At 39.1% G+C, this 27,516-nt stretch overlaps 1 protein-coding gene across 7 annotated transcripts in view; it reads right to left on the reverse strand.

The window, feature by feature from the left end:
* The window catches only part of LOC116727663 (potassium voltage-gated channel subfamily C member 1-like), a 77,852-nt gene that overhangs the window by 28,132 nt on the left and 22,204 nt on the right, over nucleotides 1-27,516 (reverse strand). For 3 of the 7 annotated variants that reach the window (XM_032575241.1, XM_032575244.1, XM_032575245.1), the window contains exons 3-4: nucleotides 9,932-10,913; nucleotides 7,030-7,224 (exon numbers count right to left, since the gene is read on the reverse strand). In XM_032575241.1, the coding sequence (XP_032431132.1) occupies nucleotides 7,030-7,224; nucleotides 9,932-10,913 (1,177 nt within the window). Of the gene's footprint in view, nucleotides 1-823; nucleotides 5,518-6,079; nucleotides 6,209-7,029; nucleotides 7,225-9,931; nucleotides 10,914-27,516 lie in introns of those variants that run through there. The other 4 variants (XM_032575239.1, XM_032575238.1, XM_032575240.1 and 1 more) reach the window with 3 other exon arrangements.

Consider the following 27,516-nt stretch of genomic DNA (forward strand, 5'->3'; position numbering starts at 1 on the left):
GCCCTGTAACACTCACCTTCACCTTTTTGAAATAAAATCTGTCAGTCAGTTATATATGATGGTCAAAGGAAGAAAAAACTAAAAATACACAGAAAAATTGGCTGCTGACTGGAATCAAACAATTTTAAGCTGAGGAAAACTAAAAAATTAATTTAATCAACACTCTTCAGTGTGGACCCTGTCACTGAGCGAAGAAGATAGCTATTTTCAACATCAATGTAATGTTTTTAAATTTTAAAGTAAGCATTTAAGATTAAACTATTTGTTCCACAGTGTGAAAAATGTCTGAAGTTTGTTGAGAGAGTGAGACTCTCAGCAGATAACAGGAAAGCTGCTCAGTTTTATTATTTAAGCTGTCAGCCTCCTGGAAATTAGAGTAAACATGAGAATATCTAGGAAATATTCTGAGAGCCACAAGTTGGTAGCTGCAGGCTTACTGAGATACATCTTAAATTAAATAATAATTACCTGAGCAAGAGGTACAAACACATGAAAAGATCCTCGTTTAGCAAACTATCTGTTAGTGTTACTGTAGGTAAGATACTGACTGCTCAGTTACTCCACATTGTCTCATTTCAGCTTTAATCGTATGAATATTAATCCTATCTTGATGGATTGTGACGCGTTGCTTCTTAAATGCGGCTCAGACAAAATATTTGCCAAGTGTTGTGTGAAGAGACAGATCAGGAGACACAGTAAGAGAACAGAACATGCATGACAATGTGACGCTTCTAAACACACAGAGGCTCCCTGAGCCTGACATGCTACCAAATACAGATCATTTAGATCCACGTTTTACTGCAACTTCGTTTTCTAGTTGACCAACTAAAATGATCTGCAATGAAATCCTTTGAATAAGTGTGAGATTCTATTTAACTTAAAGAAAAATGATAAAAAGATCAAACTTTTTGCAGTTTGTTTTTGAACAAGCATCACCTTTATGAGAGTAAAAGCTCCTAAAATTGTGTTTAGTGTAGATTATTTGTTTTCCAGTCTCTAATTTCACCGTCGTGTTGGAAACATTTTCCTTCCAGCTTCCAGGAAGAACACAAGGGAAGTAAAAGCTCAACAATAAGACACTACTGCACAAAACTGAAATATATCCAAAAAAATAAATCACAATCACAGAAAACAGCAAAATATGAACCGAATGTCATCACACAATAAAAACAAGCATTCACGTTAGAAACCAGATCACTAAAACACATTTTATGAAAACCGTACTGTACACACCAAGTTAGTAACAAAAGTGATAAATAGACACAAAACAATAAATGAAATAAAACTTGTATATATTTGTAAAGTGAGGGAAGAAGAAGAGAAACTAAAGAGTTGAAACCAACAGGACTGAGAGGCTGTTGCCCTTTGTGAGCCATGCATTCAGCACTATGAGGTCAGGAGGGCCACATGGCCGACAGTTAGAAAAGAAAACACACAGAAGGCGAGAAAGGAAGACATCTTACGCTCAAGAAGATCAAATAAAACACAAACGATGCAGACAGGAAGGAGGAGCAGAACAATCCCTCTTTAAAAACAACAGGCTTCAAACTCAACGCAAATATTTTCACTTTGCGTTTTCATAAATTCGATTTTCTAGAAACGGGAGTCTTATCAAAATACAGTTCCTTTTTTAAAAAAGCATTCATACTCCTTTTTGTAACTTTTTCATCTTGCTATGTTACAACCACAAACTTTGAAGTAGCAACAGAAATCCTCTGATCGGTCAACACAAAGCAGTGCTGCACTCTAGGAGTAAAAATAAACGTTTTTGTCTTACTTTTAGAAATAAAAAGCTGAAAAGTGTGAAAGTCTGGTGTGCAAAAGTATTCAGTCATCATTGCTTCAATAAAATCCATGGCAACTAATCACTTTCACGGGTTAATTAATTAGTCGATATGCAGAAAGAAGGTAACACTTTATTTAAAGGGGTGTGAATAAGACTGACTGTCGTAAGCATGAAGGAGCCTTCATGAATGTTTGACTGTTTTCATGAAGTGTCGTTTGGTAAATAATGGCACTTCTCATTCAAATTTACACTAAAAGTTGCATTAACAGCATCGACTTTGCATTATTCGGTAAATAGTGACCCTTTTAATGCAAAGTTGATTAAAAGCTGCACTAAAAGTCAATTAAATGTGTAAATTATTCTGCAAAAAAATACATTTTTAACTTAAAATTTAATTAAAACTTGCATTAAGAGTCCTTTAAAAGTGGCAACCTTTCATTAAAACTGTCATTATTTACCAAATGTCCCTTCATAACAACAGGCATAAACATTCATGAACATTCCTTCATGTTTACAACAGCGTCATGTCAGTAAAACATAAAATGAAAAGATACAATAAACAGGAAAAGTAAATCACGGTAGTAGCTTACTATTAAGTATTTATGTGCTGGAATGGTCTAGTCAAAGTTCAGGATTAGGATCCAATTGAGAATCAGAGGAAAAACTCGGACGTTGATGTCCAGACGTTCTGACTGAGATTGAGAAGAAGTGACAGAAACGTGTCCAGCTGTGAAATTAGATTTTACAGTTCGGATTCCTTCCTCTGTACATTTATCAGCTGTGTTGTGTTGGTTTATCAGAGGAAAACAAAATAAAACACATTTGTGGTTGTACACAACGAGCTGTAAAAGGTTCACCCAGGTTTGGAGGTAAGCAAGAATCGGATCAAATCAGTTTGATTTTAACTGTAAGTGCCGTCTCCTCTCTTAGTACACAAGAAGTTTCAGCAATTTAAGGAACAAGGACCATTATAGATCCCCAGTCTAAGGGTACAAATTAAAGTGTGCAGTTTGTCTTTAGGTTGCCTTGAAGTGGCATCCTAATGAGTCCAGTAATTATTTTCCTCAATGCGCTCCTGATTTGCTTTAAAGGGGGATTTTTGTGTCACTTAAATTGCAGTTTGCACAGAAGAACCATTTACAATGGCAGCATTGTTAGCGTCCTCTAAAAGCTCGGACAGTTGAAAGGCTTGCTTACCTTAGACAGCATGAAGCCACTTGTTAGTCAAACCTGTCATTGCGTTTTTGTCTGTCTGGTCAGTAAGTGTTTCAGTTGCCGAGTGCAGCATGGATGCCTTTTTTAATTTCCATAAAGGTCTGCGCTGCACCAGGCACTGAAAGCACAGTCACGCCGTCTAGGGAGTAGTATTTCAGATCCATCACACGCTCTGGGAGACATCTCTGCCGTGTTGCAGGTGATTTATAAACGCACATTTTTTTGTGTTGTTTCTGTTTTACGACGCTGATAAAAATGCAGCAGCGTTGCTCTCTTACAGCGTGCCATGTTTCCAGAGATGCTATCCCTCGACATAGTCGACTCCACTGACCCCAGGAACCTTAAGCCTTGGAAAACTGACTCACAGCACAATAATCAACGTTTTTAAGTTGGAAAAAAAGTCCAACAAAATATTAAACATGTACATTACTGTGCAAAAGTCTTGCGTCATCAGACAGCAGTCTCTGAAGCAGCTGGAGCACAATGTGCAAGCTGCAACTAAAAACTCATTTTACAACTTTTTGTGCAACATTAGAGTTATTCATGCATTAGGTGTGTCTGTTACGGAGACCCACTGGGGACATGGGGAACAATTTGTCTTTTGCATTTCCTCGCAATAAACAAATACACCCTGGTCTATTTTGACACAAATGTCAATTTCAAATTTCAAGTATATACACATTTAAAGAGCCTCGGTGAAAACATGTTTATATATTCTTACTCTGGTGAAAAACTCTGGTTGAAAATCAATTTATTCACTGCATGTTTATGTCTGTCTGTGTAAGGTTGAGATGGAACTGCATGAAAACGGCCCTTTATTAACCATTCAGACCAACACAATCAAAACCGTCTGATGGTTTTATTACGCTGTGATAATAATTCAGAAATAGTTTGGATGCATTTTTTCTTTCTTTCTTACTGAAAGTTTCTGTTTATATCTTAAAGGGATGGAAATCCCATGTTTGACTTGTTTTACTTTTGCATTTTGCACATTGGTTTATGGTGCATTTCAATCCTAAAGAAAAAGATATAAAACTTCAGATATCTCACAAACGAGGTATTAACGTACATGGAAAAACCTTAGGTTGTAGCAGGAAGTACAGTAAGACTTTCAGTATTAAATTATGCTGCATGAACTGATCAGTACATTATTATGAGAACGCAAAAGGGGGGGCTCTGTAGTTATGACACACACCCATTTTAGTGCATGTGTGTTGGGATAAATGGTGTCTTATGAAAAGTACTTTTTACGTACCAAAAAAGTTACATAAATAAAGCTTAACGATTAATTTCAGATAGAACAGGTTACTATTTTGTACCATTGTACCAGTTTACTTGTATATTTGCATGATGCTGCTGCTGCTGCTGTAGTAATAAAGTTTCTGTTTGGTTTATGCTTCTCATTACTGGTTTTCATTTTTGCTGATTTAGCTGGTTTGACTGGTTCATCTGAAATATTTTCCATCTTGTTTTTGTTTGTATTTTTGGTATTTTTATACGGAATGAGCATCAGATCAACCATCCGGGGATGAAAATTCAAAATTTTACAAACAGTCTGAGTGTAAAGTAATCAGAAAATAGGTTGGCCTGCCTGTCCATGTCCAAGAGTATTAATACAGCCTGAAGTATTTCCCACCAGCTGCGTTTACATTGACCGTACAATTATGCAAATTTAAACTACAAAAAAATAATTCACTTAATGGAAAGGTGGTAAAATGAGGTAGTTTTTGGGCTGTATCAAAAAAAAATTTTCTCATCATACGAGTCACATGATCAAAAACAGGATGTTACTACTGACAAAAACAAAGAAGAGGACAGGAAGTGGTGGGAGGAGGACGGCATGGTGGCTTTTTATGACTTATCATGTGAACAAACTTATTTTAATTACGTTTTTCAATGGAAACACTGAAATTGCTAAATATATATACATATTTTTACATTAGTGGACAAAACGTTTGCTTACATTTGTAATGAAAACGCAGCGAATGACTGCTACTGCTAATGCTTCATGCAACAACCAGTTGTTAGGTTTACGGGCTTTTTTTCTTTAAAATCTGCAATTTACTTTTACTCTGAAGTTCACCGTCTGATTTTAAAAACTATTTGATATGAAAGATATGAGAACTGCACAAGCTGCGAAAAAAACCAGAACGTTTTAAAAATGAACCATTATGTATAAATTAACACTGATTCCAAACCTTTGCACAGTCCTGTACATGCATAAACACACTTTTTTGATATGGAAGTGTAAGATATTGAGCTACAGAATACACACCACTGTAAATGCTGTGCAGCAGTTTGCAGCATTAGACTGTAATAAGTGCTGTTGTTTACCAAAGTGCCGGTCTGTGGGGTTGGGAATACCATGAATAAACACATTAGAAGGGGAAAAAAGAAGTAAAGCCACACACAACAACACAAACACGACACTCGGACGCCACTGGGGGGACAGAGACGCAGTGTATAAACACGTAAGAATGAAAAAGCCCACATACACACGCGTGATATGACACAACCTGAAGAGAGAGACAACAACAACACAGAGGCACATCAGACAACAAGGTGACCCGCTGTTCCTGCTTCATTTCTTTTTTTCTTCTTACAGATTAGTTAATAACACAGGACACAACAACTGGGTTATATTCACTTGAGTAGCTGGATGTGTTTAGCGATCCTGCACTCATGACAGGATGCAGGTTAAAGAGACACTCACACGTTCACAAACACACAGGTACAAAACATTTGTGATCATTTGTGCTGCAAACCCCATTTTCTTTTACACCGTGGACATTGTTTATCAAAATGGTTGCAGACGACGTCACGGAACCAAACGGGAGGTTTTGGCAAGCAGGATGTCGGGCTAAGGTTATGCTCAGCTGTTCTGCATCAACCTTAAGGACAAACTCTTTCAGCCACAGAGAAGTGACAAGTCAGCTGCAACATCTTTGACACAACAGGGTGGAAATATTTGTGTATCAGTGAGTTTTGATGATGGCTGTATTTGTGTTAAAAGGGGGCGCTACTTTCCTGGGGAGCCAGAACTGGGTTACGGGTTATTTGTGACTTTTTCACTGTTACCTCTGAGCTACGGTTTGATCCAGGAGGAGGTGGAGTTTGCATTGAGGTCCTGCTGTAACAGAGACCCCTCCATCTTATACCAATCCTCAGTCAGAGGGGAGTCTGGGCTGGGAGCCAGGGCTGCTGCCTCTACAGTAGTTTGTTGCCAACAAGAAGGGAGGGAGGGGAGAGGGGCGTTGGAAGTTTGGAGGGAGTGTTTTGTTGGTGCAGGTTGGTGACGGTGGCAGTGGTCAGATTGCAGTATTAAATGAATGGCGGTGGCAGGACAATGAGCGTGGGGGTTGGGGGGGAACAAGAAGGGGACGGTGAGATGGAAAGGGAAAAGGAAGGAAGCAGAGGGAAGGAGTTAATGGGGGGTTAGGGAGGAAAAGGGATGAAAAGGGGTAAAATGGAGGGAGGCGCCAGTCAAAAAATTAAAAAGGGCGATGTGAGAGGGAGAGAGAAACAGACAGGGAGAAACAGAAGTGACGAGAAGTAAATTAATGCATGGTCAACTGTCTGAGTCCAGAAGACAGAGAAAGAGAGATCACTTTTGAGTCTGAGTGGACGTGACACATTGTGGGATGGAAAGATCCAGAAACGCCATAGAAAGATGGAGGACATGACCGAAGCCATGTTCAAAAATTCCTTCAAAATGAAAGAAAAAGGATTATGACAAAATAATATTATGAGACGGAATAAATCAAGTATGATACGAAGCGGTGATGGAAAGAAAAACAACGTGACTATGAAGAGGTGGAAACAAAGACAGCAGAGCAGAAGGGCTAGATGTTTATGCAACCATGTGAACTGGAATCTGCATCCACGTGTTTCATCTACGTCTTCTGAACATACAGCTCTCTGTGTGGTTTCTCTGCAGGGGCGTGTTTACTGCGCCTGGCGTCTTGCTGTGTGGTCGTGTTTACACGAGGAGTGCACTTCGCATATCCGTCTCCTGGTGTGAAACTTACCTTTCCGCACATTCCCATCTGTGGCACGGAATTCCCTGGTGTTGAGTAGGAAGCAGGCTCGGTCCTGCTGGTAGCGTTCCCGAGTGGGGCCCCGCCCGATGGGGCTCCGCTCGTCCGGGCTCAGCACCTGGTCGATGGTGGGGCAGTCCTCGTTAGCCAAGGCGGCCGAGGCTGCGTCACCGTTCTGCTTGGAATCTGGAACAAAAATTCACAACTGCTGTAGACAGAGTTCTGTGTATTAGGACGACAGCGAGATCGTCACAGATAACTGAAGCCGAGGCCGACGGGAAGCGCGTGTGGAGGGAGACCGGCTGAACCCATTACAACTGCTTCCAGTTCTAGTTTTATTTGTTGTTTTAATTCCACATCACTATGCATAAGAAATAAAGTATGTAAGCTTTAGATAAAGAAATTTAAGTTAAGTTCTTACAATAAATCAAAGAAAACACAGAAAAACATGAATGAAATACCTCAGAATTTAAATGGCATGAATATCATTTTACCGAGAATTTTTGTCTAGTTTCTGGTGCAAACGTCTTAGTAAACTTGAAATAAGACAAAACTAACTACCAAGGAACTTTTCGCCAAAAATATAGGACCCGGTTTGAAGTAAATAATTATTTTATATTCATGAAAACGTTGACGTGCATCTTCCAGTGGAGCTAGTATATTGATGCAGCTATCGTGTAAGTTTGTTATTTTAAAAAAGGAAAAACAGAGTCTCTAAAAACTTATGTCTCATTATTCTGGCTTTAAGCAAATACAAACAATTTGGGAATACAGTAACATCTGATTTATTGTCAGTGAGGAAAAGATGTTGTCTTTTTATACAAGATATATAGATATCTTGTGTGTCTCTACAACCATATAACTTAATTAAATGTTACCAAATACCAGAAGGTTCTTAATGCTACTTTAAGCGATTCAGGAATATTTTTATTTAACTTTCCCAAACCATAATGAAACCTTAAACCCATGTGGAACTGGGCTAGTGTGATTAAAAGTGTTCAGTAAGCGAACTCGGTGTTGCTATGGCAATAATTTGACAAAATGAAAAGGCAACATAGGGTTGGTGAAGGAGCCAGTGAGCTGGAGCCAAGCTGACCTCTTCAGAATGGGTTCCTGCATTATTACCATGATATTACTTAAAAATGGAGTCAAAACAACAATATTATCATTTATCCAAATAAATGATAATATTTCTGGGACAGAAAAATTTGGAGTTTGCATGTTCTCCCTGTGCATGCATCAGTTCTCTCTGGGTACTCCAGATTATTTAAAAACAGGACCGTTAATTGACAGTTTCTTTAACTTGCACATGGGAATAAGTGAGTGTGTGTCTGGCTGTTTGTTCTGTGCGTCGCAGTTGACTGGCGACTTGTCCCAAGATGAGCAAACCCAAACAAACACCAGGATAAACGGCTACAGGTAAAAGATGCAGCTCCTCTCTATCACTTTTAAGTCCGGTTGACGCTGCATTATTGTCACATTTTGAAAAACAAAACACTGATTAGAGGAAGTACTAAACCCCAATAAAAGTTTCTGACTTCCTCCTTAAAGCAACAATAAAATCGACTGGTTCTACTTCCAGTCTTGACTCCAGGCGATGCTGGTAAGATGATGACTGCTTAGTAATGCTTTAAAGGTGCATTATTGTAGCTAGATGCTAAAGCAGTTTTACTGCTAATGGCAGAAAAAAAAAATCCTGTGAAGTCAGCCAAAATCGAGACGCATTAGTCCGTTTTAATAGATAATGGAGTTCATTTTCTTCCCAACGTGTATGTTCATCACTGGCAGATGGAAGCCTTAAGGCCACTGTGATTCGAAAGTCGATCATAAATTACACAACAGTTCTGATGGGCCAGTGATTTCTCCAGGGTGGTGCGAGAATCAACCACGCATCACTGCTTGATATCTCTCCCACTCCTTTCTCTGGAGACTCTGGCACTTTGAAATCAAGAGTACACAAGATCTCTGAAGTCATACTGCGTGTCTAAAACAGCAAAGACTTTTTTTGTTTCCAACTACAGCGCCATGAAAGATATTTGTCCCCTTACAGAATGATGGTTTCATTTATTAACCCTCAGAGTTTCACGTTTCTGCCTGGATAATTTTGCTTCTTTTAATTATACACAGTTCTTTAAATGTCTTGTGAGTAGGCCTGTCACAATAACAAACTTTGCAGGACGATAAATTGTTCCAGAATTTATTGCGATAAACGATGATATTGTTGTTCTGACACCATTTTCAAGTTATAATGGCATAATAATGCAAGAGCACATTCTCAAAGATCAATAAACATTAAATTATAATGAACATTTAACAATGAAACTGGAAGACATTTAAAATATGCAAAACAAATTAAGAAAAACAAATAAAATGAATTATGAAGCCTTTGTAAACAAAATTATCTTTCAGAAAAACGGATAGTCGAGATCAAAGCACCAGACTGAAGATTTTTATCATTCAGTTTTTGGTAAAACAATAAATCAAGCAAATGAAAATCATTGAGTTTCTTTTCATTTATCATGTGATTAATTGATTTATTGTTTATTGTGACAGGCCTACCTGTGAGTAAATATATCTACTCATTTATGCATAACTGGAACTTTCAATATCTAGCAGTTATTTTCGCCCCTCAGATAATTTCACTCCCTGCTACGGAGGGAGTCAAATTACCGTAATAACCCGATATTGGCTGGAAAGCGCAACGTCTCCCCTTTCAGAAACCGTTGGAAGTTTTTGGGCATAGTGTGAATTACGGTACTGCACATCGCCGACACGTTCAGTCTAGAAGGGTGATAAAACTACTGAATCAATCTGTAAGGGGGAAATTACTATTTTACCAAAACTGTATCTATGACCAAAAATGATTGCTAACAGGTAAAAGAAAAGTTCTTACCTCTGTTGATCTCTATGATTTCCTCCTGAGCAAGAGGACAGTCACCCCCTATTCCTCCAGACCCCATCACTCCACCTAAGACATTTCCCAAGATCCTTTGCGGTGATGCAGTGGCCATTGCCAGGGCGTCTGGCTTGCAGTAGTTGGGCGACCCCGGCTGAGGCGCTCGAGGGATATGCTTGTTCTTCTTTTTGGGCAGCTTTTGCTTGGCCATAGCCAGAGAGTAGTACATGCCGAAGTTGTTGACAATGACAGGTACAGGCATAGCAATGGTCAGCACACCAGCCAAGGCACAGAGCGCTCCCACCAGCATTCCTGACCACGTCTCCGGGTACATATCACCGTAACCCAATGTGGTCATTGTCACCACGGCCCACCAAAACCCAATGGGGATGTTCTTGAAGTTGGTGTGGGCGCTGGCTGTCGGGTCATCTGGGTCTGCCCCAATTCGCTCGGCGTAGTAGATCATAGTGGCGAAGATGAGGACGCCAAGGGCTAAGAAGATGATAAGCAGGAGGAATTCATTGGTGCTGGCACGAAGGGTGTGGCCGAGGACGCGGAGACCCACAAAGTGGCGAGTGAGCTTGAAGATTCGGAGGATACGGACGAATCGGACAACACGGAGGAACCCCAGGACATCCTTGGCAGCTTTGGAGGACAGACCGCTCAAGCCCACCTCCAGGTAGAAGGGTAGGATGGCGACAAAGTCGATGATGTTGAGGGCACTTTTGAAGAATTCCAACTTGTCTGGACAGAAGATGACCCGCAGCAAGACCTCAATTGTAAACCAAATGACGCAGACGCCTTCGACGTACGTCAACCAGCTGTCGGTCACCACTTCGTACACTATCTCCTCGTGGGTTGTGTTGCCGTCTGTGACGTTCTCTGTCCTGTTTAGGATGGTGTTAAAGGCCTCGTGCGTCTCCATGCAGAAAGTGGAAATGGAGATGAGGATGAAGAAGAGGGAAATGAATGCCACATACTGGAAGGACAGGAAGTTTTGGGAGACACGTTGGGAAAGACAACAAGGGGAAGGAGAAAGAGTCAGACAGTTAGATTGAGAAAAACATGAATAAAAAAACAAGTCAAGAGCAATTCAGACAGAACATGAGCAGGTCATCAGATGATAAAACGAGCCCAAACATTTTTTTCTTTACAGAAAATGTTGCTAGAAATGTTTTGTCTTATTAAACATTTATTTTTTACAACAAAGTATTAAAGCCACACTAAAAAAAATATGATGAATTATAATAGTCATATTATTATGACTTGATTCTCATTACACAACTTTTCTCTCCTTATTTTGACTTTATTCTCTTACGACTTCATTCTCATAATTTTATGGCTTTATTGTTGTGCAAGTTTATTTGTGTGTTACTATAACTTTATTCCCGTAATGTCATAAATTTATTGTTATAATTTTATCTTTTAACTTTTTTAATGTTATTATACCCAGTTGTAATTTTTCATACATGGTACTTGTTTGTGACATTTTGCAACCAGTGCATTTTTAGTTGCTTTAATTTGTTGTACGTATCTGTTTTTCTTTAATTTGATACAAAAATAACCAAATGAAGAATGTTTTTGAGAGCCAGTCCAACAACTGAAACACAACACACCAACATTTAAAAATGTTCAAACCTACTAAAATGTATTTTTAAAGAAGTAATTGAATAGTTACTGTGAAGCTGTTGTCTCTATTTTTTTACTCAACGTCATTAAGGAAGTGAGTGTCATACCGCTCCAGGTCTAATCATCATTTTTTTGAATGTCCTTTTGGAAAATATTGCATTCAAGATAAAAAATGTAAAAAACAAAATCCCAACACAAAAAAACAATTGTTTTCCTAACTGCGATCTTCCGAGTTTTTGCATGTGTTCAGGCTTTTTCCGGACTGCGGTTCATTCCCTCAAGCCCTGAGTATTTATAGACGCTGTATACTTTGTGCTTTTTCAGATAAATAATAAAATAAAACAAGCTTGGCCTGAGGAGCAGAACAGAGAGGTAATTCATACTTGAGTGGAGCCCATATATATATGGGAAGCCTAAGTGTGTTTTGCGTGTGTTGCATGAATTTTCAACATTATGCACTTATGTAATATGAAGAGGAAAATACAAGAAGAGACCTTATATCGAACAAACGGAGCAAGCCACTTTCACTTATTTTTCCCTCAAAGGTCTCACTTTGTTTTCTCTAGTTTCTTTGAATTGGAAATTGGATGAAGGCCTACACATATTTCCCCTTGTGCCTTTATGACACAGACAGACAAAGCAGAAGATTTAAAATACTAAGCCTCAGCTTTTACTGAGGAGATTAGCTGAGAAACGCAGTTAAAACCAGATATTTATATAAACTGGGTAAAATGACGCGTAACCTTCTGTCGTTAAATAAAACAAAACTTTTAAGTCGGTTACAATTCCCAAATATTTAAACATAAATTGAAATATTTATATTTAAATGTAAATATTTTTTTTAATTATATTTATATATATTTGGATATAAATATTTTAAGATATTTATATTGTTTAAACATAAATATCTAAAAAAATATTTAAATTCCTATTAATATCAATATTTTAAAATGTTAATATTTTTCGATATAAATATTTTTAAATAGAAATCTTTTTCAATAAAAATATTTAAAAATACGTAGATTTTTAAAAATATAAAATATACTTGTATTTGTTAAATATAAATATTTAAAGATATTTATATTTGTTAACTGCCAGAATAGTGTCATAGTCTCTAAAACATTTCTTTAGAGACTTTTTATTAGTTTATTAAAATTTCTAATTTAAAAGGCTAATTGCATTAATATTACTATATTTTGTCTCCCAAAGACGAATGCGTATCAACACCAGAAGTCGCTTCCTGAGGCTGAAGAGAGAAAGGCGTTTATCTTAGTAAACTAAGTTTTGTAACATGAGCTAAAACAAATGAAATGCTGCGTTTCCAAAGCTTTGTTGATATTCCACAATTTTGAAACTGCTTTGTTTCCATTAAACAAGAAATGCAATTAAATCACAAATTCATAAGTTTGTCATGGATTCGTCACTGGAATCACATGACTTGTTTGATGCAAAAAATGTGTTTCCATTGCACTTCTGTGAAATATTCTAATTTGGATACGACCAAACAATTCACCTCATCCAAGCGCCAGAACTTTAAAACAAAAAAAATTATACTATTTCAAAATTGGCATGTTTTCATTAAACAAATTTATGTCAAATTGCATAATTTTAAGGTCAATGGAAATGCAGCTGTGGAGTAAGAAGACATTACTCCAAACGAAACGTGAAAACGCCAGACTGCATAAACTCATTTTCTGAGCCACGTCTTAGAGTCTGATGAAACTGAAACTGAAGTGTTTGGTCATAAGAACACAACTCTACCTGAAAGTAAAGGGGTGACAGTAGTGATGGGTAAATGAGGCGTCATGAAGCCTTTCGACCCAAAGCAAAACTGTATTGAAACTGTGTCACTGAATACTGACACCTGCTGGACATTAAAAATCCCTACAGGCAACGTAGCTGACAGACTGATTTGACGACCTGGTCTATACAATAAGATTTAAGTCATTGCATTTTATTGTATATTATATATTGTGTTATGTCATATATTCAGTTAAATTCTAAATATATTTGATATTCTTAAATACAGTCAATAAATAATGTGAACATGTATCAAAAAGTGAAAATTTAGGTGAACGTGTTTGGAATGAGGAAGCTTGTGGACTGGGGGGAGTTTCACAAATTTTCACTCAAAAAAATAAGTTTTTCCAACATTTTAAAATTTAGCCTGTTAAGCTTTTTTGACACAACTTCTCCTGCTGTAGAAAAAATGAAGTAAACAATACATTTATATGAAATGATTTATAAAAAGCAACTGAGTAGTTTGTAGAATGGCTGCATACCTGAGTTTATCCAGGTGTATCTGGGATTCATTCTGATGCCTATAAAGCCTCAGCATTGAGGAGGTGGATTTATTTAAACAGGACAGTTCTGTCAAACATATGCAACACTTAACCTGCAGAACATAATCTGGAAGTAATCTAAGAGTCAATTTCAGCTGAATTTGGATTCAGATAGATTATGTAGAAACTGAAAAGAACCGGATGAAACAACTACAAAGTGATAACCGATACCTTATTTTCTGACGTAAGATCAAAATGGATGAAACCTTTCGTTTGCCTTGAGGCTCCATATGTTGACGCTGTACCGTAAAAAATCGAGAATTATTTTGGCAAATGCATCCTGCTGACAGATTCGCTTCCTTAGAAACACAGTTTGGCGCGTCAGCGTCATTTCGAAACAGTTTCTGTATCGGTCACGTGACCTGCTGAAAACAATACGCGCACCGACACGGGGTTTTGTCTCTGGGCTTGACGCATCTTAGCCGGACCCATCACTAGGTGGCAGCTTCATATTTGCTGCAGGAGGGACTGGTGCACTTCACAAAGCAAGTGGCGATTCAGAAGTAACAACAACTGTTACTTCTGAACAGCTATTGTTCAGAAGTAACAACAACTGAAGCATGACACACGCTTAAAGAGTGTCATGAAATGGTGTGTGTGGAAAAAAACACACACAAAACTGACTCAGTTACACTTGACTAAAGTCATACAGTCCAAAAGTCAGTTCTACTAAATATTAAGGAAATGTAATTAAATCTCAGAGTTTGAGGAAACTAAACTTTTTCATCTTTCCGGCGTTTTGCAATCAGAAACAAGCAGGAACAGTTTAGTCTGATTTAATGTCAGTGTATGTCGTAAACATGTGACCTTTCTGGAGCATCAGGAAAATAAAATGTTTATTTTCAGATTGTTAATTCCATGATGGTTCTGTTAGATTATACTGTGCAAAGTTCCATGAAGTAATGGCAGGTCCATCACATATTAAATTTTTTCCACAATATTTTGTTTCGACTTCCATCCATCTATCGTCATTCTCCAGCAGTTTTCCGCTTCTCTCTTCCCTTCCTCCCATTTCCACTCCATCTTTCCTCCCTACCTCTCCTCTTCGATCTTTCTCACTAGTCGGTGTCTGACCTACTTTCTCCGATTGCTGCAGTGCTCATCTCCTCTGTATCGTGAAGACACACACATAGACACGCAGAGGCTCACTATCACCCCCTTCTTCTCCTCCCCCCACCGGCTCCGCTGTCCCAGGGAAGCGGGATAGCACCGGTGGGCTCAGCGAGCTCCTCTACCGGCTGAACACAGGAGAGTCTCAGTCCAACAAATCAGGCCAATGAGGAGAGCTTTGTCTTAATCCTCCTGGGTCATTGTTGGTATTCCTTATGGCTGCTGCGAATGCAGCGGCGCTCAGATGAGCAGACCTGGAGCAGATCGCAAAAAGTTTTAACATGCGTCAAACTTTTTTACATCTTTTCACATTACAGCAGTGTTTCTCTGAGGACCACTTCCAACATCTAACACACACAACATCTTAATATACAGGGTGGGCCATAAGTTTCCATACATAGGAGAATGTAAAATGTGTATTTCTTTTATATTTCAGATACCCAAGAAGATGCGTTTGACAAAAGAGCAAAGAATTGAAATTACACTGATGGCTGGATTGGGAAGCAGTCGCATGGCTGCACCAAACTTTAACAGAAAACATGGAACGAGCGTCACACACACACACACTGTGGCAAAACGGATTAGCAAGTTTCAGAGAACTGGAAATGTTGCAGATCAACCATAAAGTGGTCCAAGACTTGCAGCGATTGCACAGAGTCCCACAAAAATAAAAACGGTTGTCCAATATAACATGTTGATTTTTTTCTATGGATGGAAACTTATGGCCCACCCTGTATACAACCTGAATTGAAAATATTAGTTTCTTAACTCATTGTCTTGTTCTTAATGTGAAAGGTGGTGTGAGGTCACCACCTTTCACCACCTGAAGATATTTCTTCATCTCTGATGGAAAGATTTTACTGTATCTAAGCTGTGCATTACGGACCACGTTAAAAGGCCAGTTTTATGGCGCATGCCTGATTGCCAAACTGTTTTTCTACATGCCAGTGAATATATTTAAATGAAAAGCTAATGTACGGAACAATTGTAGACCTTTTTTTTTTTTTTTTCTGTGCACATGCAGGAAAAAACAATGAACTACAACATGGGGCATTTTGAGTAACTTACAGATTCTTTAAGTAAAGATTCAAAGCTTTCCAATGAGAGAAAAACATAGAAATCAAACAAGTTCTTAACTTCAAGTGTTGTTTGCATTAACATTTTAGAGCTATTTGTAATTTAGGAGCATGATAAAAAAAAAAGAAATAGACTTAATTTACATTGGCAAAAACAAACATTTTGTTTCAGTCATAAATAATTTTATTTTAGGTGTCAAGATGCAGTTAGTCAGCGTGGGGCGCAGCTCTGTTCACATCACGTCTCTGCCTTCACTGGCTTTGCTGTCTTAATGTTGCTCAATGTGCCTATTTTTCCAGATGTGTCATTTCTCTGCACTGTCTGTCTCTTTAGCTTATTACTTTTAGAAAGTGTGTAGTACTCATTACTTTAGACCAATACTTAGAGATGCTATCAGTTTAACCAGAGAAACTCCTTCCAGTTTATAAATTGTGGAGAACTTATTCGTATCCAGCAACGCAGAACAGGAACATTTAGTTTATAAACTTCACTCAACCCAGAACAGGAATTAGAACAAACTTAGAAAGAAACTCGTATCAGTTTTTCTAGAGAAACTACTCATTACCTTAGATCAACATTTAGCATTAAACTTTTAATATCAGAGCAACTTTGTTTGTTCTAGATTACAGATTTAGAAAGTACCATCTACTTTGCATTTATTCTGTTTTTCTTGTATGCTGTTTTTAACTTCTTTGTCCTTTAAATTGTCTATAAATAAAGTTGCCTTAACTTGCCTTCTACAAAGTATTCACTGAGAATAAAAATGCTGCATTTTTATCCTGTTTTTAATTGTAACACATTTTCAGAGTGTAATCCGCCTCTCACCGCTTTTACTCTGCAGGTATAGGCAGTAGAGTGAGGAAATTTTAAAATCATCTAGCCTCTTCTCTCTGTTTTGTCCCAATAAATCCCAATAAAATACATAAAAAGTTTGTGGTTGCAAAATGGGATAAATCTGAAGCGGATAGAACATTTTGCAGAGGGAAATGTACTTTTTATTTTTAGACATTTTCTTCTTGCTGTAGAGTAAGATCCATTGCAAAAGTATAAATAACACCCCCCCCCCAAGACGACGCAATGAGAAAATAGAAGTAAAACTGCTGTAATGTTGCATCTGCTATGTAGGTTACACAGGTGGGCACACAGTGGGGAGTGGACAGGTTGGACGAAAATGTGGATCCATGCATGAAGAACAGAGAGAGCACCAAAAAAACGAGAGCGCGAGGAACCACATGACTAAGCAGCATAATTCAAAGTAAAGAAAATATCCAGAGCGACTAAACTTGGCAAAAGGTAGTTCGTCATTCCAATGATCTCAACAGGAAGTGACAGTGTCTTGAAAAGAGGACAGAAAAGTATGACAGGGTTGATAGTAAGAGGAAGAGGGAGAGAGTGAGGAAAAAGAAGCAAACACATCAGGAGCCTGGAGGTTAATAGTGAATGACAGGCCTTAGCCACAATAGCAACTTGTGTCAAGCAGAGGGACGGGGAGTTCTGGGAGTCCCATCTGACATGTTGCTCCATGAAATCTCTTCATCTCAAACGCAGAAATTCATGTGAAAGGAAACAGTTGCATAACTTGGAATAAGCTTTTCTCGTCATGTATGACTTTCTGATGATTCTAGAGCGTTTTGTACACTGTAAAACATCTGAGCTGCAGTTAGTTGTGTCAACTATTTTCTACTCTTTAAGTCAAATAAATTTTGTGAGTTTCAGATTTTTAACCAAATGTTTAAATTTGTGAAAGATAAACTTACAGCAGTAAGTTGTGTTAACTTTTTATTCATTTTGTCAAACCTCCAAGAGTTGAATAAACAGAGTTTTTAGGTTAGCACTTAAAAAAAACTGAAAGAAGAAAAAGAGTGGGAACTATTTCCCAGAATGCTTAGCGGCGTGTTTTTGTATCCTGAGATGAAGCGTTACATTGATCTGACTCTTGTGTTATTAAGGCAAATGTTTATTTTAATGCAGCTGACAGTTTGCAAAGCTTGAGGATAATGTCCTGATCACACTAAATGTTTCTGAGCTGAATTCATTGAGATGTTTCATAAAATTCATCATCAGATCAGAAATTTGGTTCATATGATTTGAAACAGGAATTTAAATTATTCTACAGTAAAATAAGTTGTTATTTTAACTTGATATTGTGATTAAAATAATAGAGAAATGTGGCTCTTTAACTGGGTGAGGACAGTTTTTTTTTCTTGCATATTGTCAAATAATTATTTTGTTTAAATTGCAGCATTAAGTTAAAACTCACAATTCAAGATTAATGAACTTAAAAACAATGTTTAGACAACTTGTCTCTGGTTGTTAAATCAACTTCATGAACTTTAATTTCTGAGTTAAAACCAAAATAATTTTCTTGTTGACTTAAATTTCATTTTCAAGGCAACAGGTGGACTTTCATTTTCAAGTTAAACCAACGTCAATGCTTTACAGTGTATGGTTACAACCCACAAGACACCAATGTCTGGTGAAAAGTTACCAAATGTCCTGTTTTTATTTTTCTACGGATGGATGACAACAACATATCATCCCAGAAAATTAAAGTGAGGCAACGGAATGTTTCCTGAACAGGTTTTGTTTCATAAAAAGCAAAAATGTGTCAAGAAATGTTAGCAAAATTAGTTGTATTCAGTTATTGTCAGTGTCAGTGAGGTGCATAGGAAACTACGTTTTACAACATGTACAAAAATAAGGTTCATGAAGGCTGCAAGACAGTGAGAGAGAGCAAGACTTTCAGCTCTACGTACGTTTAAATTGTTTAGTTGGCTGAAATTTGGGTGTGCAGCAGCGAAAGTAAGTGAAATGTTTGACTGGAATGAAACGATTCAGTCAAACATTCATGTTTTCTGTCATGAATATTTGACTGAAAATGTTCTAAACGCTGATCTAAACCCGACGTACCTGCTGCTCTGCAATATCTGTGTTTACTGCAAGTAAGGAATGTAATGTTCATATTTATTAGTCTGATATTTTGCATGAGTTTTACACCTTTTCAAGCTAAAATTCACACAACACACTCACACTCAGCAGATAACAGAAAAGCTGAATGAAGCGCAATAAATTAATATCCTGTTGAGTTTTCAACATCTCTCTGAAAGTCAAAAATGTTCCATAACAGACAAAGTTATGTAAAGCAATGCTAGCCCTGCTAATCACACTGATTGCTGATTAGCAGACAGCTTAAACTCTAATTATTTTACCTTTAAAATACTACTAAAACATTTGTGATTGTGCCTCTATGCTTATCTTAACACACATCTACTACTACAAATAATTAATGACCACTCAGGGTATGAAAAAGAAGCTTTACGCTCTTCTTGTATTGTAATTCTTAAAAACAAATCAGAGTCTGCTAAAACTGGTGTTATCATTTAGTCTGAAATTAGTTTTAAACATGAAACATTTTTGTTTTAAATCTCAACATCTCAAACTAAAACACAATCAAGTTGTTTCAGAACAAATGAGGAATGCATCTTTCCACATGTATCAAATATAGTTTATCTTTGCACCACAATCTTTTATATCAGATGTACCAAAAGTTTGAGTTATTGTCAGAGTGAACAAGTATGTTCAGTGTTTCTTCTCTTTTTGAAATATTTTTGGATTTTTGTGTTTCCAATCGACCAATCAGGCTGAAATGTTCCGATTCTGTTCAATAGAACATTTTGGTAAACAGAAATTAGGCAAATCTTAGACAGAAGTTCCAGAAAAGGTTCTGCATGTTTTCTGTTTTACATGACTGGAGTCTTCTTTGCTCCACTATCTCCCTGCTTTGGAAGATTCCCGGCAACATAAAAGGTTTTTTACAGAAACAACATTTGTTTTTACTTCATTACTGTCAATCGGAAACTCTGGGAAACGTCTGGACTCCATTCTCCAGTTTTAGACATCGGAGCGCCGCTTTCCAACCGCAGCCAATCTAATCACCATTGGGTAAAAAGCCACAATCAAATGTTGGCAAAGATGAAAATCATTGTTTCTGTAATTAGATCTAATAGCACTTTAATGCTGGGAGAGTGGATTACAATGTAGATCCGAACAGTAGATCTATTTATGAATCCATGTAGCAACAAATGACGTGGAAATCTCCCACGGAATGAACATTGTTATAATGTTCTTTAAGCAATGCATCAAATCTGCATGTTTCACACAGGGGTGGGCGTGTGTGTGAGTGTGTGTGTGTGCGTGCGTGTGTGCGTGGGTGTGCGTGTGCGTGTGGGTGTGGGTGGGTGTGTGCGTGTGCGCGCGGGTGGGTGTGTGTGTGTGTGTGTGTGGACACACAGCCTATGGGCACAGAAGGTGTGTGTGCTGGTCCTAGATAGCGCGCGCTAGCTGCAGGAGAACTGCGCCGAGGTGACGGTGAGGAATGAGAGGATGGAGGAGACGGAGAGAAAGAAGAAAGGTGGAGGAAGACGATAAAAGGAAAAGCAGCAATCTGTCACTTCACACTTATTTATCTCCTCCGGCACTTTGCCTGTTTTCTCCCGCCATCCCGCGCCGCGACGTGAAGGTGTGTGTGACAGAACAGCCATGTCGGCGCTTTTGAATATTCAATCGCGTGCTCAATTTTCGACAGCGCCGTTTCTGCCACGCGCGACACCTGCATCCGGGTGACCTTCAAGGTCCAACACCGAACCCCCGAATCTACCGCTGCTCTCTCAAATTAGATGTGCAAAGATGGGCGACACAAAATTAAGAGCAGAAGGGAGAGGAGTGAATGAAAAATGTTTTCTTTTTTTTGAGAGAGAGACAGAGAGAGAGAGAGAAAGAGAGAGAGAGAGAGAGAGAGAGAATGATGCATTCATTGTATAGCGAGTCTGAAGGAATGGAGGGGAAGAGAGATCGTTGCAAATCTGCACAAATTAGGGGGGGAGGGAGCAGAGACTGCGAGAAAGACAGGAGAAGGATGAATGTAAGTGATACAACCGAGTAGAGATTGTCTGAGCTGATATTAGCTCTACAGACGTCTTCTTCTTCTTCTTCTCCTTTTTACTTATTTTATTCTTTTACATGCACGGCGATGCGCTGCGCTCTTCTTTAACGGGACCCTAGTGGCGCAGTGTTTACTGCGGCACCATCCAGAAGAGCTTTATCATTACAGTATTACCACAGTCCTGCCTGGCTCGCTGTCACCATGACAACCACTGCGTTAGCCTCTGCTTTCAGGCACCAAGGACAAGACTAAGCCAAACACTGCTACAGCTGGCGCAGAGAGCACAAATGTGATCGTTTGCTGATCCTGATAATTGTTATTAATATAGTTTTTTTTTTTAAACCAGAAGTGGTCAGGTGACCTTGACAGAAGTGTGGCATATGAAAAAAAAAAAAAGATGCACCAAAGAGGCTTGTTTCTGCTCCACATGCACACGGATTGATGATGGCGATGTTTGATCGGCATTAGTATGGAAAGCAGCAACCAGTACGGCGGGCTGTGCGGAGAGACGCGACTGGAGGGCGAAGCAAATGGGCGACGAGTGCTGCAGAGTCAGCAGAGATAAGCAGACATTGAAGGATGATCTGAAATCATGAAAATGAGGCGTGAAAGATGAACATTTTAATGATGTGAGGTACAGAACGGTGTACCGACGGTTCGAGTCCGGACCGGGTAATTCAGGTGTTATATCTGTAACCGTCAACATTCCAACTGAGTGTGTTGTGTGAATTTTAGCTTGAAAAAGTGTAAAACTCATGCAAAATATCAGACTAATAAATATGAACATTACATTCCTTACTTGCAGTAAACACAGATATTGCAGATCCGCAGGTACGTCGGGTTTGGATCAGCGTTTAGAACGTTTTCAGTCAAACATTCATGACAGAAAACATGAATGTTTGACTGAATCGTTTCATTCCAGTCAAACATTTCACTTACTTTCACTGCTGCACACCCCAAATTCAGCCAACTAAACAATTTCAACGTACTGGAGACTTAACTCAGTGCTTATGTAAGACTCGGTCAACACAACAGGACAACTTGTGAACTAATTTCTAAAATTTCAAATTAAAACTCTCCAACAGAGACATAATACATCTTTTATACATGCAGGTCTCACGGTATCGATCTGGGCATTATGACTGTTAAGTGTTATAGTCTAAACCGTTTGTGTCCAGGATGTGTGCGGTCTGCAGAGATGTTAGCTGCCTGTACAAGTCCTGGATGGAGGGAATGCCAACCCTGACGATCCTTTCTGCAGAGCTAATTCTGATCTGATCTGTTCTGTGGATGAAACAAACCACCCAGAGCGCAAATCAGCACATTTTAACAATTTCTTGATTCAGCTGCATTAAGGTGAAAACTTGTTTCTTTTTCAAAGCACAAACATCTGAAGTGAATCTTGCATCCCACAGCGGACTCTGTTTGGACCGTTCCACTTTCACGTTCTGACATGGCCCTGCCATCTTTGTTTCTGTTTCAACTGGCTCCGCTAAAGCATGACCAACAGCACCCTCTGCTGGATGGAGGACATACTACAACCCTGAAAGAATATCTAAGCAGATGCAGAGTGATTGGAGATCATTTTGAGCTAATAGACCATCAGTTGATTAATAACCTCCCTACATGAGGTTAAGTGAAAAATAGAAATTCAGCTAACGCAGCAGTTTGTGGTTTTGCGTACACAATAACGACAGGAAGTTGAATGAAGAGGCACTGCAGCACAAACCTCTCACGGTGTCATTGGATCACATCGGCCCAAACAAAGTGAAGCACCTCAGATCATTTTGAAGGAAGGATCCAGAGCCAAATGTCCGAACACAATATATCAAATCCTAGTGACCCTTTCCTCTGTGAGTAAATCATCTGTTGCAGATGAAGTGCTGCTTTTTCCCAGATAATGCCATCAACACGTGTGTGTGTGTGTGTGCGCGTGTGTGCGCGTGTGTGTGTGTGTGTGTGGGAGGGGAGGTCTGAGCCAGGACGCCTCCATCAGGGGTTACCCAGAATCTGAGACGTAGGAGAGACGAGCTGGTGGAAGGAGATGCAGGTTTGTCAGGCACCTTGGAGATGAATGAGGAGGAATGCTGGGAGCTTAAGAAAGGTTGTGAGATATAATTAGCTCTTGCACTGGGTAATCCTGGCATATATTTTATTTTCAGAGTGCTATACTTACATTCTTGCAACTCTTACTCTCTGAGGTCAGCACTCCTGGAAGATATCCTGGTAAAATTTCAATCACTGGAGGAGCTTCTGTTTCAGAGATTTCCCCCGAATGAGTCAACGCTTTGACATGATACAGCTGAATAAATGCGCTTTTAGAACGAAGCCCCTCACACACACACACACACGAGCAAACACACACACCGACTCAAGTCGACACGTCACGGTGTGGTATGTGCGCCACAGCGCTCAGGTCCTTTCTTTTTTATTTCCACTGCAGTCCTGTCAAAACAGCTCTGAAGACAAACAAAGACCGCCTGCAGGTGACTGAACTGTACACATGTCCCTTCCTTCCTGTCAGAACATTGTTCCGTCCCGATCGCTGCAGCTTATATGTGCAAGTCCCTTGTTTTCTTTTCTTTGCAGTCATCATCCCTTTCTCCATCTGTCCTCTCTTGTCCTGCTTGTTCTGTCCGAGACGGTCGCTTCTATTCCATTAGCTGAGATGACCGATTGCTTTCTACGCCTCCTCCCTTTCCAAACCCCTTTTGTCTTTGTCCCTGTGTGCTTAAGTGACTGTCCACAATCTACTCTGAAAGTCAACGTGTAAAATTTGAATGAAGCCATCAGATATTCCTCTAAATCAGCGTTTTGTATGAAACCGTGGTGTTTGTACACCTCCACTTGGACGGGGACAGGAGGGACGATCAGGAAGCAGATGGTCACACAGGACTCATCGCAGCAACACCATCCAATGTCATTTGCCAAGAGAATGAGCAATTCACCGAGTCTGACTGTTTAAGTGCTACATCATGACGCGAAGCCTGCCAGGCATGTTCAGACATTAGTAACAGGCAGGTAAACACAAGGCCTCAGGCTACAGCACATACATGATCCGACCCGCTGCTTCTTTAGACCCCAGGTCTGCCATCTTCTTCTCTTTAAGTCAAATAAATTTAGTGAGTTTTAGAATTTGAACCTAAATGTGTGAGTTTGTGAAAGATAGTAAGTTGTGTAAACTTTTTATTAAGAGTTGAATAAACTAGAGTTTTTAGGTTAGCACTTAAAAAACTGAAAGAAGAAAAAAACAGGAGTGGGAACTATTTCCCAGAATGCTTAGCGGCGTGTTTTTGTATCCTGAGCTGAAGTGCGTTACATTGATCTGACTCTTGTGTTATTAAGGCAAATGTTCATTTTAATGCAGCTGACAGTTTGCAAAGCTTGAGGATAATGTCCTGATCACACTAAATGTTTCTGAGCTGAATTCATTGAGATGTTTCATAAAATTCATCATCAGATCAGAAATTTGGTTCATGTGATTTGAAACAAGAATTTAAATTATTCTACAGTAAAATAAGTTGTTATTTAAACTTGACATTGTGAGTAAAATAATAGAGAAATGTGTCTCTTTAACTGGATGAGGACAGTTTTTTTTCTTGCATATTGTGAAATAATTATTTGGTTTAAATTGCAGCATTAAGGTGGACTTTCATTTTCAAGTTAAACCACCTTCAAATGTTTTACAGTGTAAAAAATAGCATAAATATTTGAATAATTCAGATTTTCCTCCTCTGGTTATCTGATAACATTTTAAGTCTGTTTCACCAAACCCAAAATAATCTAAAGTAGAAATCAGCCCATTGGGCCAACAGTTGATTGTGTTGGTTTATGGCCCAGTTAGCGGCTCGTGTTTCATGACTTTGCCATCCGTCTGTACGGAGACATGAGGAGGAATGTCAGAAGAAGTGATTTATCAGTGTTGTGTAGGTGTGAAAGCTCAGCCAAATGCTTTATGGGCAGATACACTTAACTGTGTTTGGGTTGGTGAGGAAGGCTAAGCTAACGGGGAATGAGTTATGCTTGAAAGGGGTCAGAGAGAAGAGGACATTTAGAAATGAAAGACTATTCAGAAATTCTTATCAGACTGCAGCAGCCGCTTGGTAAGAGGTAACTTTCTAACTTGACTTTGTGAAAAGAATTAAAACAAAATGTTTCGATCATCAAACGCTGATTGTAGATACATGTGCCAATGCATGTGCCAGTTTTTCTGATTATAGCTCGCAAACCTCTGCTCCCTCGCGTCGTTCGGCAGGACTTGCCCCATTTAGGAAATTCAGACTCCCACCGCCGTAATCGGTTCTGGCACACTGTGGGCTCTGTCTCTGCTACGCCCAGTGTTCTGGATCGGTTTTAATTCCAGAGCATAAGAGCAAAATGTCCAGGGTTTATCACAAGGTCCAACTAATTGACTGTCTGCACGGGGCTGCAGAGTGCTGACTCAGCACTTAACCGGCAGCCGCTAAATGGGCTGAAGTGAAAGAGGAACATGGCCGGACATGAAGAGAAGAGTCCGTACTGCTTTTACAAAGCCTCTACCTCAAATAGAGAGAAGCAGCATCCATCGGATGTCTGTAAGACAAATGTCCAGCAGGATCACTTACTCAAATAACCTGCAACACATAACAGCAACAACTTAGGTTTTATTCATTTAAATTCCTGTAAAACCAACTGATCTGGCTTCAGTTCATGTCCTCAAGAAGGTAAAAACCAACAAATGGAGAGACTTTAAACTAGCTACAATAAATTAGTACAATCAAACCAGCTACACAGGATGTCAAGTACGAAGGAGAGGCATATAGACTGCTCCATTATAGTCATGAGACACGGAACAAAGAGAATAGAGCTGTGCTCAGGCTGTGAACTGATTCACTACTGTAAGCCAAAGAGTCGGTCATTTTGTTGTAGTGCTTGAAAACGCTCACTAAGTTTGCCATTAATAGAGTAAAATAAAGAATAGAAATGTGCAAAGCATTGGTTAAAACAAAAAATAATGCACTGCAGCCTCCGAGTTAATCAACTGTGCTAATGCTAGCGCTAACATCTGTGGCTAATTACTTTCATTTTCACTCAAATTGAAACCTCAAAGTTAGCCAGAATGCAGATTGTCTGAGGTATTATCTGGTGTATGGCGACTCTCTTTATGTTCAATGAGAGTTTATTGACCCTTTGCGCGAGACGTCACTCTATCCAGAACTCCGCCCACTCCGCCACGAAGGACCAAAACAACCAGTGAGCTCCTTTAAACTGGCAAAAACAACTGAGGACAACAATTTCAGTCTCTCTGTTCAATACTCCCATCCCTCATTTCCGGCGTCCATCATGGCGCCTCAAATGGTTTTGTGACGTAGCTCCAAAGGGTCAATAGGCCGAATCATGATGGTTCATTATCATGGTGCTGTTGTATCTGGGCCAATAAGTATTAAAAATGTTCTGCAGATTGTACCAAAACATCTTTTAAGGCCTTTGAACATTTTCAAACTCAGGTAAAGAAAATACAGAAAGATAAAGAACCAAATTAACACAAAAAGTGTTTCAAAGCCTTGATTTGCCGTCTTATGTAATCCTATCTAAACAAATCGAACTCTGACTCTGCATTCTGTAAAACCACGCTCCGGTTTCTTTCCCCTCAAGGCAGTTCTCGCTTATTCAACACAAAATCTCGTGTCCGTCCTTGTTATGAGACATCGAGCCTCTGTCCAGTTAAGTATGGCCAACAGAGAGTGCTCAGATTACAAAGCAGCAAACAGAGGGACAGCGACTTCCCAGGATGCCAACACAACAAGAGACGGCCTGTGGAACAAAACCTTGTCAGGGAAAAATGAAACAGAACGAGGTATATTTACCAACAGCGGACACAGGAATGCCAAGTTGACAAAGCGCCACACCCCTGCTGCTCCAGGAAAACTATTTATCTTTATCAACTCTCTGAGCATCAAGGAATACTGTTTCTCTTTTTTTGGCAAGGCATATTTGGCATTGGGCAAGTGCCATCTATAGACGCACGATACAAGCACCAAGTCTCATCCTCTCAGCAGTAATGGAGGAACAGATTTGCCACCGGAGAATGAAATTAAGGCCTCCTTTTCCTTTCATTGCTATTTTCAGAGTCGGCCCACAGGGAGAGGAGCCGGAATGGAAGTGGGAAATAGGCCTTTCGGCAGGGTCGCGTTCCAATGGAAACAATGCGGATGCACTGCTAACAGTCGAATTTCGATGCTGCGTCTTTAAAGGGACACATTTTTTCTTGTGGATTAATTAAAAATGTGGCAGACCTGTTTTAGATTTTGATGGTTCTGGCTGCATTTTGTCAATTTTAAACCAACATAGTTCAGTAATGGTAGAGCAGCTAAGTTAAAGTAAAAATCCATCCATCCAAAGTTAAAAACAAAGCAAGTATCAGAAGCCGTTTCTAACAGAACAGAAGTTGAATCTGAATCTCCGCTTTAACAGAAGAGCGGAGATTTTTAAATATGTTCAAT

This window comes from Xiphophorus hellerii, chromosome 10 (assembly GCF_003331165.1).
Source record: "Xiphophorus hellerii strain 12219 chromosome 10, Xiphophorus_hellerii-4.1, whole genome shotgun sequence".
Classification (NCBI taxonomy): Eukaryota; Metazoa; Chordata; class Actinopteri; order Cyprinodontiformes; family Poeciliidae; genus Xiphophorus; species Xiphophorus hellerii.